This window comes from Epinephelus lanceolatus, chromosome 16 (assembly GCF_041903045.1).
Source record: "Epinephelus lanceolatus isolate andai-2023 chromosome 16, ASM4190304v1, whole genome shotgun sequence".
Taxonomy (NCBI): Eukaryota; Metazoa; Chordata; class Actinopteri; order Perciformes; family Serranidae; genus Epinephelus; species Epinephelus lanceolatus.
Genome location: NC_135749.1, coordinates 28857034 through 28876000, shown reverse-complemented (window position 1 = coordinate 28876000; position 18967 = coordinate 28857034). Strand labels below are relative to the sequence as shown.

Sequence of the window (18967 nt, the reverse complement as noted above, 5' to 3'; positions counted from 1 at the left end):
TGAGCTAAGACTTTTAGGGAGAACTTTCAGTTTTGTTTTGTTTGTTTGTTTGTTTTTTACTTTTTCTGGTTTGTTTTCATACATCATAATGACATAACATAAAAAATCTCAACGTAAGTTCAAATCACAGTGTATATTCCAGAGCTTTTACCATTTCATGGCCTTTTTCATTGGATGGAGTTACTCAGTTGACATGGAGATGGTTTATTTGTCTTAACTTTACTTATTATCTTGTTATACTTTAAAGGTCCAGTGTGTAGGAATTAGGGGCATCTATTGGCAGAAATGTTATATAATATTCATAACTATTTTTATTAGTTTATAATCACCTGAAACGATCATTGTATATATTTTTTTTTACCTTAGAATGAGCCATTGAGATCTAAATATGGAGCAAGTCCTCTTCATGCATTTACAAAGAGAACTGGATACAGCTTTGGAGGCAGGGCCCTGGTCATTTCTATGAACTTTGCTCAGTAGTGCATGAGGCCAAAAAAACCCTCAATTTCCATGGTATGAAACTTTCAGTTTAGCCCTCCGCTAACTTGAACGGGGATAAAAATTATTTAATTGTGCATCTGTTCTAGACTTTCTAACTGTCAGGGGCCGAATCAATCAAATCCTGATAGTGAAATGAGTCCTTTCATGGGGTTGTGTGGGGTCAAAAAATATATCCACTGATTAACAGTCATCTCTTTCACAATGTAAGTCCATGGGATAAAGTGTTTTTGGGCTCATTGGCATTATGTGATGAACCCAGAAACTGTATTTCCATATTTGGCCACACTGTCGAATTGGCATTTGAATTACTATTGCAACAACACATCATCAGTAGGTTAAAACTAACCAGTCTAATCGCAGCTTGCATTCCCTAAGTTTGGCATTTTGGCTGTCTTGTCTTTTTGGAGCCAGAAGTGACCATATTTGGGGTAGACGCTGGAGCTGTGGAGGAGCAAGGGGTGGATCTGACTGAGAAACCGCGGACACTGTCAGCAGACAGCCTGTCACTCAGAGCAGTCCGCCCTTAATTATGCATTACTGTGAGGCTTGATAAAATTTAAAAGGGTGAGTTATATAAAAAAATCAACCCCATACAGTTGTCATGAACAGGGAAATTAGATATTGAGACCACAATTGTTTTTTGTACCAGGCTGTATACATGTTTCTTTCTGCTGTAAAGTTGGCCATTTTAACATGGGGTCTATGAGGACTGACTTGTTTCTGGAGCCAGCCTGAAGTGGCCAGTAGAAGGACTTGCAATTTTTTGGCACTTCCGTGTTAGCTTCATTTTTCAGTCCCGGAGGTTGCTGTGTTGTTCCTGGGAGCTTGATCTTCCACAGAATACGCCATGTTCTTTCTACAGCAGTCCAGAATGGACAAATCAAGCACTGGCTCCAGATAGAGCCATTCACATTTTCGCGTTGGCCACCGTAGTTCTACATGCTTGGCACAAAGGACAATTTCAGATCTACAATTTCAACACTAGATGACGCTAAATCCTACACGCTGGACCTTTAGGACAACCACCTTTGAACTTGGAATAACAAGTTTCTGCATTTGTCCAAAACCAGCCTGCATAATTATTGTCATTTTTGCTTTGTGCCCCATTTAGATCCTTTTAAAATGTTATATACTGTATGATATAGCCTACTGTTGACTTCAAGCTTAAGTGAAAAACTATACCCAGGTATGGCCAGAGCATACACATAGATGACAGATCCCATATGTAAGTGTAAATGGAATCAGTATATTCAGTTATATGTTTACTATCACAGCAGCCATCTGTTTCCACATACAGAAAATATGCTGAGCTCAGCAGTAGTGTCCTCTGTTGTAACAACTGAAGGTGTGAAGTTCAAGGAAAGAGAAGAACCCCCAGAGTGGAGGCATGAGGTCTCCATAAAATATTATGGATTTATGCTCGTTTATTCACCTAACATGAGCACAATATGAAATACAGTAGGTTGATATGACTGTTTGAATATTTCTCCAACGAACTTTACGTGAAATCACTTGGGTGTAACGTGTGAAGAAGCCCCTGCCTCCGCACGCTGCAATCGACCTGATCTGAGCTCAGTTTTCACATGCGCACCGGCCGAGCATGAAATCAGAACTCTCCTCTCATCTTCATCCTAATGCGTGCCTGCTGTTGAGCGACAACTTCGCCCGTGTCGTTGTACTAGCAGGGAGGTATGCAGGCTGCAGGCTGAGGGAGCAGATTCGTCCTCTCGGCTCACCCTACAGCTCGGATCAGTCCAGGTCTGAGCGGCTCAACATCCCACCACACAGCCAGGACAGCCAGGATACCGCAGGACGCAGGCGCGACTCTCGCTGCGGCTGAGGAAGATGCTCCTGTAACTTTGAGCGGATCTAACTGGGACCTATCCGCCGACGGTGCTGCTGCGATAACCAGATTGTTGCGATTGTTCATCCGGGACCACAAACAGCTGTCATCCTGGATATTTTTGGCGTGAGTAAACCAGGGATACAGATTATTCATAATTCATGTTTTGCCGCATCGCCGACGCTGTTCATCACATGATTTAGTGTCATTAAACCCCCCCCCCCCCCCCCCCCCCCGCAGATTAGACATAACTCGACCTGTCACCACTGTGAGAAAATGCGAGGGTGTTTTTTTTTTTTGCATCATGCTAACCTGTCAGCCAGCAGGTGCTCCTCTCAGGTCTCCCATCACTGCAGCTGAATTCAGGTGTGGCGATGCAGTGCCTGAAGAGGTGAGTTTTTCTGGGAAGGATCCAGACTTGACAGCTTTATCTGTCACCTGATGATCAACAGATCCAGTCCTAATGAAGTCCATCAGCTTCAAGGGGGGAAGACACAGAGAGAGAGAGAGGGGGGAGCCTCACTCAGCTGTCAGTGTGATTCAGCCTCTGTCAGACTCTATTCATACCAGCACACACCACTTAACTTTCTTCCACTTCCAAGTCCGGGGAGTTTCAGGAGCATACTCTCTACAGCTCCTCAGGGTTGCCTGGTAACTACGGTTCACCCTGATGCTTTCAGCTTGCTTGGGCAAAGGCCATACAAGAAGGCAAAGCCGCTCTGAATAGCAGTGTGTTACAGGAGGATAAAAGTAATGTTTTCATCAGAAATGTGTAGTCATGGGCGGATTATGAGACAATGGGCCACTGGGCACAGATATGCAAAGGGTCCCACCAGGTCTCCTACACAGGAACAAGAACCACAGACTTTAAAGTGGATTTGAATCTCTTTGTAGTCATTTCACATCTGTTTGTGGTTGTTTTGTGTATCGATGAAGTCTTGTTATGTCTCGTTGTTTTGTGTGTCCTTGTGGTTGTTTTGTATCTCATTGTAGTCATTTTGTGTCTCTGTGTGTTTGTTTTGTGTCACTGTGATTATGTTGTGTCTCAGTGAAGTCATTTTGTGTCTCTTCGTGGTTGTTTTGTGTCCCAATGAAGTCATGTTATGTCTCCTTGTTGTCGTCTGGTGTCTTCTTGCGGTTGTTTTGCCCACTTTTTTAATTAGTTTGTGTCTCTTTGCAGTTCCTTTGCATCTCTTTGTGGTCATGTGCGTCTCTTTGTGTTCATTTTGAGTCTCTTCGTGGTCAATACATATTCAATTGAATGACATTTTGCAAGTGAAGGCCACAGGGCTCCCTGTCACTTTGGGCCCCTGGGCTTGTGCCTGGTAGGACCCTTCAGCTACCCATCCATGTGTAATATTGTCTCAAAGTCAAAGCAGCAGATGATTGCTTGTGATTATTGAATAGATCAGTGCTCTGCGGTACAGTGATGATCCATTTACAGCTTCAAACATGAAAAGGGCTCACACTCTGCTGCCTGAATCCTGAGGGATTCTGTATATTGAGGCTATACATATGCACATATGCTACACACATGCATGTGCTAACTTTCAGTGGTGCCTCTAGGCAGTCTTATCTACTGTGTGTGGGCTATTTTTAAAGTTATGAATTTTTAACATAACTCTTTGACTAGATGCAGCTCTAGTCTTTCATGAAATCCATTCTGCATTTTCCTGAAGTATCTTTTATTGCATATTAAAGACTGAATCCTGGAAGCCAAGCTGAACCTGTAAAGCCCCAGTATTAGCTGACTGGTCAGATAGTGGCAAAATGCCCATGTCTCCATTAGGTTACACCAGTGAACTGCCACAGGAAAGTATTATGTGTTACTGCTCTACTTTCAGAGGCAAACACTGTTAGTTTGCTCATGAAATATTGGGGTATGGTGTGATAGGCTGACTGGCAGAACATGAGTTTTCCTGAAAAGGAAACTTCCACATAGGTTGATTAATAATGTGTTATGTCAGTATCACTTCTCCTAATGATAATATAAGAAATAAATAGTGTTGCAGTACTGCAGCCCTAACAACAAACAACAAGTAGCCAGGAATAGCATTGAGCTAAATCATAACCTGAATGTGAACTGTATCTAATGCACTGTAGACATTATTCCTGGGACTTTGGTCCTGTCTGCTCCTGTCCAATCAGAGAGGCTGTGTCAGTGCAGCCAGCGCCCCTGTGGGGAGCATCCTGAGTGCTGGATGGTGACTCAGCTGAAAAAGAAGGTGGAAGCGTGGTGACGTTGTACAGTGCATCAGCAGCACCGGCCCTGCTCCTCACAGCAGCTCCCTGAATGGGTCAGGTCTCAAGGATTTTGGTAAAAAATACTTCCTCATCAGACAGCAGTCTGAGCATGGGGCTGCAAGAGTAAGCTTTTGTCCTGGTTGCTGCACATTAGGTCTAAATATAGATGCTCCAAAATAGTGCTGGGAAATCATAACTTTTTGTGGAATCATTTTATGGTAATATAATTGCATGGTGTTGCAACATTTTAATTATTCTCAGATAACTGTAATTAATAACAAAATGAGTTGTTGGGGTTTTTGTTTTACATAGATTATGTACTGTAAAGAGCCATCCCCATACGTTTTTCAAAGGGGTGGCCAAATGGGACCACTGAGAATCTCAGGGTGGCACACAAAAAAGAAAGCCATGACTGAGTGTCAGGAATTCTATGATATTGTTGTAGTAGGCCTATATAGGCTAGTTGAAAACTATGTCAGTATGGGAGTTAAGGAATCACATGTAAATATACTTTAGTTTCTTATTTTACAGCAAATGTTACTTGTTGATAACTGTTACTGATTATCTGATGTGCATAGACTAATGCAGGTACATTCCTTCATTCCTGAGCACAGAATGAAGTCATGCTCAGTGTGCGTTGTAATCCAAGCTCTGTCCGATTCTGCTGATATCAGGATGGTGTTGTTGCTGAAGCATAGCTCCCATCCTCCAGTCCCCCCCCCCAAGTAACAATGTTAGCTCTGTCAGCACTGTTGCTGTTGTTAGCTTTATTGATTTAGCACCATTTGCTGCTCCATGTTGGGAAACATATGTATGATGGAATCATAGATATGCCGCATTCAGCTCCTTTTAAAAAACAAACGTACAGCTTTAATTTGATATAGGCTATAAATTAGATTTATACTGTATATTGATTGTAAGCAAAAAATTTACTTGAAACAAATTCATATCATGATATGGATTTCAACCATATTGCCTAGTCCTGCTCCAGAATATTGTTAAATAAGACCTTTTTGTCTCCAGCCAAAATATAAGATCACTGAAAATTAGCATTAGAAAAAGGCATATAATATTTGAAGACTATTCATTTTTATTCACAGCCAGTAATATTTTCATTCATGGATGAGGACACCTGGGCTTACCTTTAGGCTTACAGCCTTTTTACTAAAGAGAGCGTTGCATTATGGGTTGTTTTTAGCTTCGAGTTAATGTTAGCGACTTTATACACGACCGTTATCAGGTGTTTCTAGAGATGATGTTAGTCAGCCCACAATATTTCAGGTTAGCCTTATTATATTAGTCCAGTTTAATTTTCTGCTGACTAATGTACGTTAGGACATTAACTTGTTAACTAACGAGCCGAGTCCCACTGTTGAAATAATCGCGAAATGGACTTTACAGGAATGTCTGTCAGGCGGCTGAAAAATAAGATGAACAGAAAACGGTGAGTACACAAAGATAGTTAGCGGTAAAGTTACCCCGCTAACAGTCAGAGGAGGTCTCAAAACGGACTCCTTCCAAAGGTTTGACCATGGGTTTGACAGGCAATTTGGTGAAAAATATTACTAAAAATACAATAAAGGAAACTCAAAAGCATACATGTCTTATATTTAAGCCAAATATTTTGTAGAGCTTTGTTCTCAGGCATGAAGGTCAAACAACTTTATTTCTGAAAACAGTCAACTCCTCAGTAGTTCCTTTTGTCTGCTTGAAATTGTGAAAAACACAAAAACTACCTGGTGGTCTGGTACGTCTAATATGTGGTGATTGCAGGGTGATACCAGTAAGGGTGATATGGAGAAAATCAAATATCACAATATTTTTGATCAATTACCTCGATATTGATGCTGCAACAATAATGTAGGGTTGACTATTGGTGGTTTCACATGATATTTACGCAATAAGATTTTTGATAAATAATCCTCAGTGATGTGGATATAATGACTGAGTGGTTAAAGGCAAATAATAGAAGAGTCAGAACAAAAATTACACCACTTTACTGTAATACAGCCTTCAAAACCAAGAAAAGGCTGTATCCAAAATCTGGGATGATATCTAGGCTTATGTTATGGTATCAATATCATATTGATATTTTACCCAGCCCTACAATCCATAATAAATTACAGTAATTACAGGGACTGTCTCTGTTTTGTTCTGAGAGGTTTGTGTTACTCCATGTATATTGTTTTCTTCACACTGTGTCCATCCAGACTATGGAGGAGGTAAAGGAGAAGCCCAAGAGGAGGCCTCTGGTCAGGGCTGCCTCAGAGGAGAGCTCCAGTGATCTGAGTTCAATAAGTTACTCTCCATCTCCTGGAGACACTCTGCCCTGGAACCTGCCCAAACACCATCGCATCAAGCGCTCCAAGTCAGCCTCAGGAGATGTGCTGGATCCAGCAGAGAGGGCCGTCATCCGCATCGCAGGTATGATGTTCACATAGAAACAAAATGGAGGTAGAAGTGAGGGGAATGTATTGTCATTATCCGTTCATTACCAGAAACCTGATCTTGTCATAACCTATCCCCTGACCAATGAACTGTCCTGACCTTAACTAGTCAAGGTCAATGCCTCATCCCCCAAACATCTCTGCACATGCATAGAACAAATTGGGTTTCCTGTACAGATTGGGCAGCTACATGCATGTGTCAAAAGGCATTGTTTTTAAGTCCTGCATTCTCTTTTTCTTAAGATTCCTGCTGTAGTGCTTTTTCATAAACTCTGCTGCAACTCATGTAGTATTTTACGATGAAGCTCACCTCTCAACAGCCGCTACTTTCACTTTGGGGTGTCTTTGTGATAATTGTCCTCACTGAGACTGCTGACAAGTTGTGACTCTGTTTGTCGTATCATCATTATATTAGCTGTTGTCTAAAATGTGCACTTCAAGTTTTCTGTCAGTGCTGTTGGCTATAGACTCAGGGCTTTATATTACAGAGCTGAGCATCCTTTGCATATGCTGACAGTTGTATTTTGAGTTGATGTCTTGGTTCTGTTCAGCTCTGTTTGTTTCTACTCTTATGCTTAATGCTGTTTACCTATATACAGTAGCACTGCCATTTGTGATTAAATGTCTGACAGTGACAGACCTATGTTTCCCTTGGTTGTTGTTTGGTATGTGCATTCTGATGCTCTCCTGCTGCTGACTTTGGTAAAGGTGATTTTTCTAAGTATTATGGACTGAATTGGTTGATGCTGTTGTTGCCTGTGGGCACATTTGCTCTTTGTGTTTATTGATGTAAACATAACCGTGGCTGTGTGCTCAGCCCATTCATATAATTAATTCCCTGTAATGTTGGCTTCGTGGCTTTTGTCCCACACAAAAAGGAAGTCTCATTTACATTTTGTCTGCACACTTTGTATTCAGCCAAATACATTACATAAAAGTAATGGGTTTATGTGACAGCTTGTTTACTACTCTTAATATCACAAATACAGCTTAACTGTTGAAGTCATGCTCTGTAATTTACATGGCTGCCACACTGAGCCGCTCTCACTACCAGCCTTAAACCTGTACCCATTTACTGATGATCATCTGTTGCCTATTAATAGCACAACAACATTTAATAAGAAATGTTGTCTGCTTTATACCATAAATTTTATGGGATTTTATTTTGATAACCATCTGCTGCACAGCTTATATGTATCACACTGTGGCTGCTTATAAGGTCAATTGTTGGGTTTGAATATATCCATCTTAATTCACTAGACCAGGGGTCTGCAACCTTTGCCATTAAAAGAGCCATTTGACCAAGAATAATTTGAAAAAATCTGTGTGGAGCTACAAAACATGTTTGAGCCTTATAATCAAGGTAAATAGCCTATTAAGTCTAAATTAGCGTATACTTATGGTCTAAATAAGCATTTGTTAATATGTTTTACCACAAGGTGGACACTGTGCAGGGCACTATTTATGATTATTTGGTACTTAAATTTTGCAGAGCTGGCAGTGAGAGCAAACAAATCTGTCCATGCACTACTACATTCTCTATTTTATTCAATTTACTTTTTTGGATTTGGCATCCATAGCTAACCAGCCACTGCTATCGAGGTTCAGCAACATTTGGATTCATAGAATGAATTTCCATAGAATTCTTTTCTCAAAGGCTCAAGGAGCCACTGGACAGGGGCTGAAGAGCCACATGTGGCTCCGGAGCCACAGGTTGCCTACTCCTGCACTAGACATTATATCCCTTGAAATGTCAAGATCTACTGGTCCAAATTTGCATACATACTTTACACCTCAGAGACTCTTTGAGGAAGTTGAAAGAGATAGGTATTGTAACAACATTATTGCCATCTCTCATTATGCTCATTTATTCCCCTCAGGGAGTTTTAGATTGCTCGGGAGGTTCTGCAGCTCCTCCATCTCTGTTAACTGTCTGAACGCTGAGGTATGGTTCAGATGATGTGACTCGCTGCCTCAGCACTTCCTGTTGTGGGTATTGAGTCCATACTGTCTCTTCGGAACACAAACAGCAACACGACTACTTTCTTCCCTCTCCTTCGTTGTCTCTGATATTGATTTGGTGGGGTGGGGTACTGCAGCACTTCGGCTGGGAGTTATTGTCTCTGAACACGCAATAGCAGCAGCAGGATTGTATGACTCTAAGTACTGCTGCAGAGCTGGTTGACGAGCTGGAGTTTCAGGAGATACTGGGATATGTGGTTGATTTATTTCTGTGAGTGTGAAATTTTCACTTTAATGTCCTTCTCATGACTTACTGTAGTAACTGTACTACCTCCAGACCAGGATGCCGGGGGCTGATGAAATATATTAGATAAAGGTGACTGTATCAATGTTGTCTCATTGGATTGCTGCCATAATGGCCCTCGCCTGATTCATTAGCCTTGTGAAACACATACAAGGCTGGAGCTGCAGCTTTATCTCACAACAAATGGAGACAGGACCATTTGTTATCAAGCTGCAGACAGTCTGAGAGGCAGACAGTGTTGGCTGATACTAAATAAGATGTCAGTGAGACTGCATCAAGGTTAGAACATGCTAGTTTATTGATCAGATAACTGTGACTCTTGACAGTTGCTCTGCTGATGTCTGTACAGTAATAATGATAAATATAACAATAAAGTTCTGATAAAACTAATGAAAAGAATACAGTGATACAGAATAAGTCAGCAGAATTATAGAAAGGAGGGGAGTGAATAATCCTGATTTATCATGTCAGGTGTTGTTATAGTCATGGCTTATAATGTCCACCAGGGGCTGAAAGGTCTAAAATGATTGAATGAATAAATGTGTAAGTGGGTTATTTGCTGGACACTTGAGGTACTTTACATCAAGGCACATGTAAAAACACTCATTTCCTACTACAAGTGCCAGGCTGTCACAGCCCAGAAAACTGTAATCAACTGAAAAAAAAAAAAACTTTAATATTTTTGTTTACCTTCATATAATTTCACACCATATGAATTTTAAAGTCATCAGATTGCTTACTAGAGAATATTAAAGTCCAAAAGTGACAGAGCAGCATTCTGAATAAGTTATTTGGTTAATAGCTGACAGAAACATTGTGTAGAATAGTCCACCTTCCACCTTCTCTCCCCCTCTATCTGTCACTTTATCCCTCCCTCTCAAACACACACACTGTACCAAATTTCAGGTACTGGAACCAGTATCCGTATCAGTTTAGATGTGAATGTTATCCAACCCTACCTCTTGGCTCATGTATTTCAACAGTTTACACATAGTGCTTGAGCCCTGATTTGTGAGTGCCACACCAACAGCGATTTGCCTCTGACCTGGGGTCTGACTGGGTAATAGTCATAGCTGGGTTAAAATCTTACTGAGGTTAAGGTTTTTAGCTGTTCTTGCATCCTGGCTCTAAGGATGAGTATGTTGGTCTGTCAGTTGGTCTTTGAATTGTTTGAAAGTGCAGGTTATCGTCTTCTTTACTGTATTCAAGCATCAGTACATGTGAATTGACAAAGTTCTAGTGATAGTGTATGAACATGGTGTCCATAAAGATTGGCTTCTTTTTTGGTCTGTGTTCGGTTCCTGAATGCACAAAATAACATCAACATTTTTAGATCTTTTTTTAAATGTTCTGAATTTATAACCTGTAATCCTGTTTCTCAGTGAGAGATACACCATGACTCAGGCTGTGTCATGCCCCACAGTGTGGGAGAAGAGTACAGAGTTATTGCAGTACCAGTGAATTGTTCCATATTTCATCCAGGAACATTGCTGAAGGGTGTTTAACTTAACCTAACACAGAACAAGAACAAGGATATGAGACAGAATGAGGAGGAAATACAGAATTGGCTTTTCTTTATTGTTTTCTGTGAGAGTACTCCTGTCCTGTTTTGTCATTGTTACTATAAGATTGATCTTGTTTTTCCTTCTGAATTAGATATCCTTACTTACTCTTTTATTTCAGATTATCCCAAAGTCACACCTCATTCTCAACTCTGAGCTGTTTATGAGAGACATCCACGTTAAAACTGTACACCGCAGATATGTCTTAAAATGTCATACTGTAGTTTCTTACTTTGACCTCTTTTCAAGGAACACTGAGTTGAGAAAACGTCAAGGGGTCTGGTTGTAACAGAGTCAGATAAATTATTCAGAGCTGCTTTCAGCGTTGGATTTTTGCAGTTTTTGTCAGAATATTGACTTGTGGATCTGTTATTGATTTTACATTTTACAGTCTTCACCGTGGCTGCTAGCATCAGCAGTGTGTAAGGATATCTTTGGGACTCCTGTGCGGCTGACAAGTGCAAAGTTTTGTTTGTTTTTGTTTGCATGTGAGTACTGTGATCAGACACATGCACATGGTTTGTGCAGTACACATGCTGGACACTAGAGGACAGTATTCAAAAATAAAGTGCACTGGAGCGTGTCTGCATGCTTTTCAGTCCCTTCACTGACTGTGCGGTGTTCCTGCTCATAGTATACTTTGTATCTTCTTCTATAAACCATTTATTTAATTCCACTTAATTCAAGTTCTTAATTCATTTTCTACATGTAGAATCTTCTAAAACTACATGTGTGCACAGTAATAACATGTTGAGCTACGTCAGTGAATAGAGCCAAGGCTCAGACTGCAGGAAGAAACAGAAAATTATATGCCTTGTCAGGGTCATTGGCCAAACAAGGTTGTAAATTACACTTTGCCTCGACTTCACCAAGGAAATAATTGCATTACATCACTGTACTTTATGTCCTCTAAAACTACTTTGCAAGGCTATTTATGTTCACTCGGTCAGTAAATGTATTCAGATATCTCAGTAGGTTTTTTAATAAAGACAGTCTGTCTGTGTTTTATTACAACTTTAACCCCTGAATGCAAACATAAACATTTACTTGTTCATGTGTGCTTTACTTGTTATGTAGATGTTCCTACAGGACATACTTTATTTTGAGTATAAACGTAAATTAAAAACTTTGTGCCTTTGATTCATTTTCTGCATGACCATGAATTTGATGTCATTGTTTTTCAGTGCACAACTGTCATATAAACATGCTGACATCAATAAAAGGAATTGATAAGCTTGTAAGCATAGGATTGGAAAGTTTGGAACTGGTTCTCATCTGGAGCAGGTTCTCGATTCCCATCTTTATTTATCAGATTCATGGCTGTTTATTGTTGCACTGCATGCACTGTAAGTTTTATTTATTTAGCTATTATCATGTTTAATTTGATCTTATTTAACTCTAATCTTATTTGAAATTATTTGTTTTTATAATTTAAAAAGTGCTTCACAAAACATTTACAGCATGTGTCGAAAATAAATGCACTGGATTTTATCACTGAAGAGATTAAAGGTGACCTGTCTGTCGTCTCAGTGACTTTAATTACTGACACTGGAACAGTAATGCTAATGTGATTACTGTTATATATGACTGAGAAGACATATTGCTACAAGGATTGTATTCAAATAGTGATTAGTATTCAGGTTGCAGACCTGTAAGCAAGTAACTAGGCAAGGTCTCCCAAACACAAGTCAGTAAATACACAAAAAAACAATCCATGAATAGTGAGCTGGCGGTCGTATCCTTCCTTAGATGTGTTGCTGCTCTCTTTTCTCTTAGCAGAGAACATAAATTAGTGGCACAGCCGTGGCAGAGAGTCTTTAGTTTGGTGATGTGTGGGAGGGCTGGTTGGCACTGCAGTCATTCACTTGAGCCAAAGTCAGACAAGTAGACAGAGAGACAAAAGTGACACTTTCTCTCTGAGAGACACCATCCGCTGGCCAGTGATGAGAAAACAGTGGGATGTTTTTTTTACACCCATACTGTGGCACAGAGAGATTCATACATTTCCCCATCAGAGAGAAATATCAGAGCCAACTTGTCCTCTAAGCAAGAAATCATTCAATACATCATTGAGCCCTCAATTTTAGATTGGTAATCTGTGAAACCATCATTGTTTTTCTTTGATGAGCTGAGCTGTCAGTAATGTGGTGGTTTGCACCGCACTTCTCAGAGGTGACTTGTCACTCAGTTTTTGCTGAGCAGTGACAATGTTTTCCTTGATTTTCTGTTGATAAAATTTTGACTTTCTATAGGTTGTTCTCTTTTCTCTGACTTCTTTTCATGGTGCCTCTCAGGTAAACTGCAAGGTTCTCTGCCTTTTATTCCAAACAAGCCTCTGTTGTTACTTTTTGTAGTCTGAGTCTGACTGATAATGTTTCTTCAGGCAAATATGAAATGTGATACTTAAGTTACACTCTTGTGGCTGAATATGCAGCTTGAATTTCAACTGTATCCCTGATGTTAACGATTTGATCTGGAAAAAATGAAAGATCTTTTTATCTGAAAAATCAGTTTCTCCCAGTTAATTTAGTCAGTAGCTGTATGCGACACTCAGAGCATATATGATTTTGAGTCTGAGCCATGATTGTCTACACACAGCTCTCAACATGGAGGTTACTGAGAGACAGTGGCTAATGGATAATAGTGCTAACAGCGCGGTAATGGTGCTGACAGCTGTTTGCTGCTATATAAATGATCTGGATGTCGTAGATAGATCCTCAAGTGTTTATTAGATTCAGTAAAGTTGGCTGGATTTAGACATATGTTCATTTTTTGCATGCATTTTGAAGATTGATGGAGTTTTAAACACCTCCCTTGAAAGTGCCATAGGTGCTGGAACTCATCATTGATAAACATTATAACTGTAAGAACTCTTTTGCAACTCAATTTTAGGTCATAACTCACTGGTTGAGAAACACTGCACTTAGTTTCGAGGCTCAAAGTTGCAATGCTGTACTTCATTCAGTTGACTCAGGGTGTTGAAATAGTTTTCACATTCCTGACTTGATGGATTTATTTATGTTCATTTTGCAATTTGCAGATTCATGCTGTTGAAATTCTCTGATTTCTTTCTGATAGCCGAGTAAACAAAAACTCCCAGCTGTATGAGAAAGTGATAACACAAACATATGTGCTCTGGCTGCGAGGATACCTGCCATATTTTGTTCCTTTTACCGGTCAGAGTGTAGAGGCATTGCTATTTCTTTTATTTTTTGTCAAACATTAATTTGTAGGACAGAGTAGAGAATTTTTAGATAGTACTCAAGCTGTGTGGCTCATACAGATGCACACACATAATTACAAGCACATGATGAGATGACATTTAGCCACTGAGATTCTGTAACATTTTCAACCTATCAACAACAAATAAGGCGGTCTATTTCTGTTGGCATTTGTTAATGCATGAGTAAGTTTGTGTGCAAAATCAATTCACTAACTGTTAGGTAAGTACTTGCTGCATAATAATATAATGAAAACAATAAATTAAATAACTTTTTAGAGTACAAGTCTTAACATGCTGTGATGGCTGAATAATTGCTGAATTCAGCTGCTTCAGCCTCAGGGTCTTGATATTGTGCATGCTGGCTCACTGTCAAGCTGTCATGGCTTGTTGGGAAACTGCATTGGAATGGAGCGGACATTAATGTTATTTGTTCCATCTGTGCTTTTCATGTTATGGGAGGTATAGAATAACTCCCTCGTTCACTCAGTTACAATCCATACTTAGTAGAGTACCCTGAGTGAACAGTAAGTTATAATTTTGGACACTTATGAGTCATCAATATTTACCACCATCACTGACACTGACAGGTGTAATTTTCTTTTAAAAGTGAAGCATCATATTGTGTGGTTTTTAGCAAGTAGTGTAGCTACATGCTATGGACACAATTAGAATTTAGACAATAAATAGTCATATTAAAAGTAAATATAGTGATCTTATCTGATTTAACTGTCAACAAATATGCCGCACCATCTATGATAACTAGGGATGCACGATAATATTGGCACCTCATTAGTACTGGCCGATATTGGCATTAAAATGAAATGAACTACTGGAATGGGCCAACATGCTGATAATATCGGCACGTTATCGGTATCAGCCAATATCGGCTTTAAATTCAGGATTGGTCAACATGCTTTTTTGTATTTGCACAATGAATGAATATTACATACATTGCATGCATAATATGACATTAATTCCACTACAGAAGAGACTTGATCTCTTAAAAATAGGTAGGAAAAAAGTGGATATATCAATATCAGTATTGGTCAGCCAAGTAAGTTATTATTCATCGGCATATCGGATATTGGCAAAAAAAATCCAATATCGTGCATCCCTTATGATAACTCAACTTGGGGTGTCAGTTTCAGTTAATTTTGCTTTCGATAGCCCGACACCCATTAGCCATTAACTAGCCAGTTCATTTTCAAGAAAAGACGCGCAAAATGTTGTGAAATACAAGACACATTTCTTTTTTTTCCTGGCACTCCATTGAGTCAGTGTGAACTTTACCACTGCATTTTCAAGCATAATCCATTGAAATTTTAATGTTTTGTGATGTAAAGGACTTGCCTTTTATTTTCTGTCAGCCTTATTGACAGACAGTTGGCTAGCTGCATTAACGTAGTGCCCACTGTTAACCTTCCAGCTAGCTTGTGGTGCCGCTTATTTGCGATTGCTTCAAGTAACGTCGTCCTGGTGGTGGGGTGATGTTGCATCAGAAACATGGTGGCCACCCTCTGTTCACCCCAGGTTTGCCTCGGTGAGTCAATGGCTTCATTTGGAGCCCCAAAACCCCTTTGACAGTGTGCACTATGTAAGTACCACTAGCTGTACTAATATTGCTAATGGGGCTGACAGAGCTAACAGTGATAACATAGTTAACAATGCTAAAGGGGGTTTACATCTGGGGCAACCTGGGGGGAGGCCAGAAGATGGCCACCATGTTTCCACTGTAACGCTGTCGGGTCGGGGTGGCATTATTGCCGACTAATAAATAAATCTATAGACTGACATGCGTGACCGGTAAAAATATTCTTGACATCCCTGGTTATTATTATAATAATCAAATAACTTAATTGCAAAATCCTCCAAAGAATAGGCTAATGATTTGCTCTTATCAACTACTGAACTTTATCTAGGTGGACACACAGCTTTTTGGAGAGGAATACTCTTTGAATGATTCATCACAGTAAATTTCCCCTGAAATTTTCCTGTTAGATTAAAGTTCTCAGTGCTTCGTCCAAGCACCACTTCCTTGTAGGAAGGTTCAAGTGCAGCCATAGTTTATCTTGGCGTCCTGACACGCTATTGTCACTGCTTCATCTGAGAGGGTCTGTGATGTCTCTGGATATAATAGTGAAGTAGATGTTTGCTATTTTCTTGGCACTTTGACATTTGACAACATTAACACTCCTTCAAGTGCAGGCTCTAAGAGTTGGACTCTGTTCATATCTTACACTGTAAATGACAGGAAACTGCTTCATTTAGGGTTTCCCACAGCTAAATCAGAGCAGAGCGGTCAAAGTTAATGGATATTGTCAGATTTAAAAGGATCACATATATTCATTATGTCTTGGCATATGGGCATATCTGCATATAAGAAGCAACTATTGCGTCATTATGTGATGTGACATATCAGTTTACTTATGCGCAACTGTTGCTTTTGGAAACATAACAAACGCAGATATTTTCTTCTAAAGGAATTAAAAGTACTGTTTAAAGTTTTAGCTTCGTTCTCCTTTACTGTGGTTGTAAATTTCACACATAATCAGAGTTGTACAGCTGTGTGATCCAGCACTGACCCAGTGTTTAGGCCTGCACTGAAGAGGTGTGGTCCTCTGGCATTAATGTGTAAAAATGTGCTGTCATTCAGTTTTGGGAATATGACGTGACTTTGAGGAGAGCCATGTAAGTGCTCTAGGAGTTTTTTTTTTAAAGCTGTGAATAGTACAGGATCCACTTGACGTGCCTTGTCCCACTTTCTCCAGCAGCAGAACTCAAATAACCCCACGCAGTCTCGTCATTTGTTTTTTCATGGAGGTAGCCATGTGTGTCCCTGTATCTGGGGTGGAGTTGGCCTGTGCCGTGTGTGTGTGTTTGCGGGATCTGCTGGTCTGCCTCAACTGGTATCTATCTTTGTGGTGTGTGTTTGTCTCTGTGCCTTTAAGAGGAGGGTCTGATGTGTGTGTGTGTGTGTGTGGGTATTTCTCAAGCTGAGGAGGGGAGTGGTGGTGGTCTGGAATGAAACCTAGAGCTTTAGAGGGAATACTGTGACTGAGTGTGGGTGAGGAAGAAGGTGGGGACAGACAGATAGGTAGTGGACAGCCAGCCAGGAGGGCTTTTATCAGCACTGAGGGGACAGAGAGTCAAAGAGAGGTGAGCAGTGCCAGTGGAAAGTTTAAAGGGAAGTTTGAAGAGAGAGGAAGGTGCCCTAACTCCGACCCAGTATCTGCCAGGCCATGTCCATGCCCATGTTTGACCCAGGTCAGCGGCTGTCAGAGGAGCAGGACTATGTGCAAGCCTATGAGAACGTCAGAGAGAAGTATAAAGGTAACAACTCCCCCCTCTTCTCTTCTTCAGTGGCTGTCACTGTACAAGTGATGTTTAGAGCATGTTTGAATGGGAGGTTTGGGGTGAGTGAGTGCATGCTTCATGTTGACTGACTTACCAGCATTAATTGGTTTCATATTGATTTGGACAGATGGAAGTTGGTTCAAGAGGGCTCTCTGTGGGATCTAGAAACAGGAAGTGGAATATTTCTACTGTAGAAATGGGACTCAAATGTGGTCTGACACCTTTGCACAGAGCTGCTAGAGAGATATCATAAAGTTCAGTGTCAAATATTTGTTATTAATATAGTGTGAGATGGGTGGAAGTCATTCAAAGAAGCAACTGGTTTCCTCTGTGGTGATTTTGGAGAATTTAAAGGAAAGATTTGTCTCTGAGATGCAGGAAGCAGAGTTGTGGCCTTCATGTTAAGCAATTAAATATCAATAAAACACAAAGAAGTCCTAATCTGTGTCCTCTTCTCTGAGCTGGTTGCTTTCTTTGCGTACAGGGGAGTCACTGTGACAGTGTGGGCACAGAAAGGTGAGACATTTGGCCCTTGATTAAATGGCACAGGTCCAACAGTGCAACATGAGGGATAAGAGCTACATACCAACAACGCTGCACATGAGAAGGACATACACCTGATTATGTCTGGGTGAACACTGCAATGACTAAATAGTCTTTTTCATTTCAGAAAGCAGACACAGGAAGCAGGATCAACCTCAAGATGTTTCTGTAGGTCATTTGCTTACTTGGTTAATGAGTCTGAATTTGAGCAATGCAAAACCTGGGAGGGAATCATGACCTCTGTGCTGCAAGAGACAGCAGGTTAATGCTGGATTTATACACCGTTCTACTGGTTTACGCATAACAAAATAAAGCTTGAAAAGTTAAAAAACTGATCCAAAGTTGTTATTTGATGTCAAAGTGTACCGCCTAACTGATGCTCAACACTGACCTTCTTGACCTTGTAGCACTCCAAGACCAAACATCAAAAGAAGAGCCTTATATGATGCACCATTATGGTGTATGCATGATAGTGAGAGTCTGTGTGTCACTCTTGTTTGAGAATTTGAATTTGAAAGCTGTTTGCCCATCTTGATGATATTACGTTCTAATCCAGACTAACTTGCTTAGAGCATTAAAACTTCCTGTTTTAGTTCACATGTTGAATTAAATTTGTATTATGTTGGAGGTAGGGCTGTAACAGTACCTATATTTGTTCTAAACCATCACAGTATGGGAGTCATGGTCCGATGATTGCAGCAGCATGCAGAATACATGATATGTAGATTGATGCATGTACCATGGCACCAAAGTTCACAAGCTTGAGTTCTGTCCGGAAACTTTTAGCCATTTGCTATTAGCAGCATATGCTGAAGTTACCATAACAAGTTGATTGGTTGATGAGCGCAAATGAACTACTACCTTTACTGATTACTTTAGCTATGAATAAGTTTTACATTCAGCCGAGCTTACACGACAGCGATTGCGACAGTATCAGCGAGAAATAAGAGAAGCCTACTAGCCAATCATGACACAGCAGATGAA

At 40.3% G+C, this 18967-nt stretch overlaps 1 protein-coding gene across 7 annotated transcripts in view; it reads left to right on the top strand.

The window, feature by feature from the left end:
- The window catches only part of pleca (plectin a), a 140259-nt gene that overhangs the window by 9896 nt on the left and 111396 nt on the right, over positions 1-18967 (top strand). For 4 of the 7 annotated variants that reach the window (XM_078175815.1, XM_078175814.1, XM_033636137.2 and 1 more), the window contains exon 4: positions 6799-7012. In XM_078175815.1, coding sequence (XP_078031941.1) covers positions 6799-7012 — 214 coding nt within the window. Of the gene's footprint in view, positions 1-2120; positions 2471-6798; positions 7013-17135; positions 17417-18967 lie in introns of those variants that run through there. The other 3 variants (XM_078175824.1, XM_078175822.1, XM_078175816.1) reach the window with 2 other exon arrangements.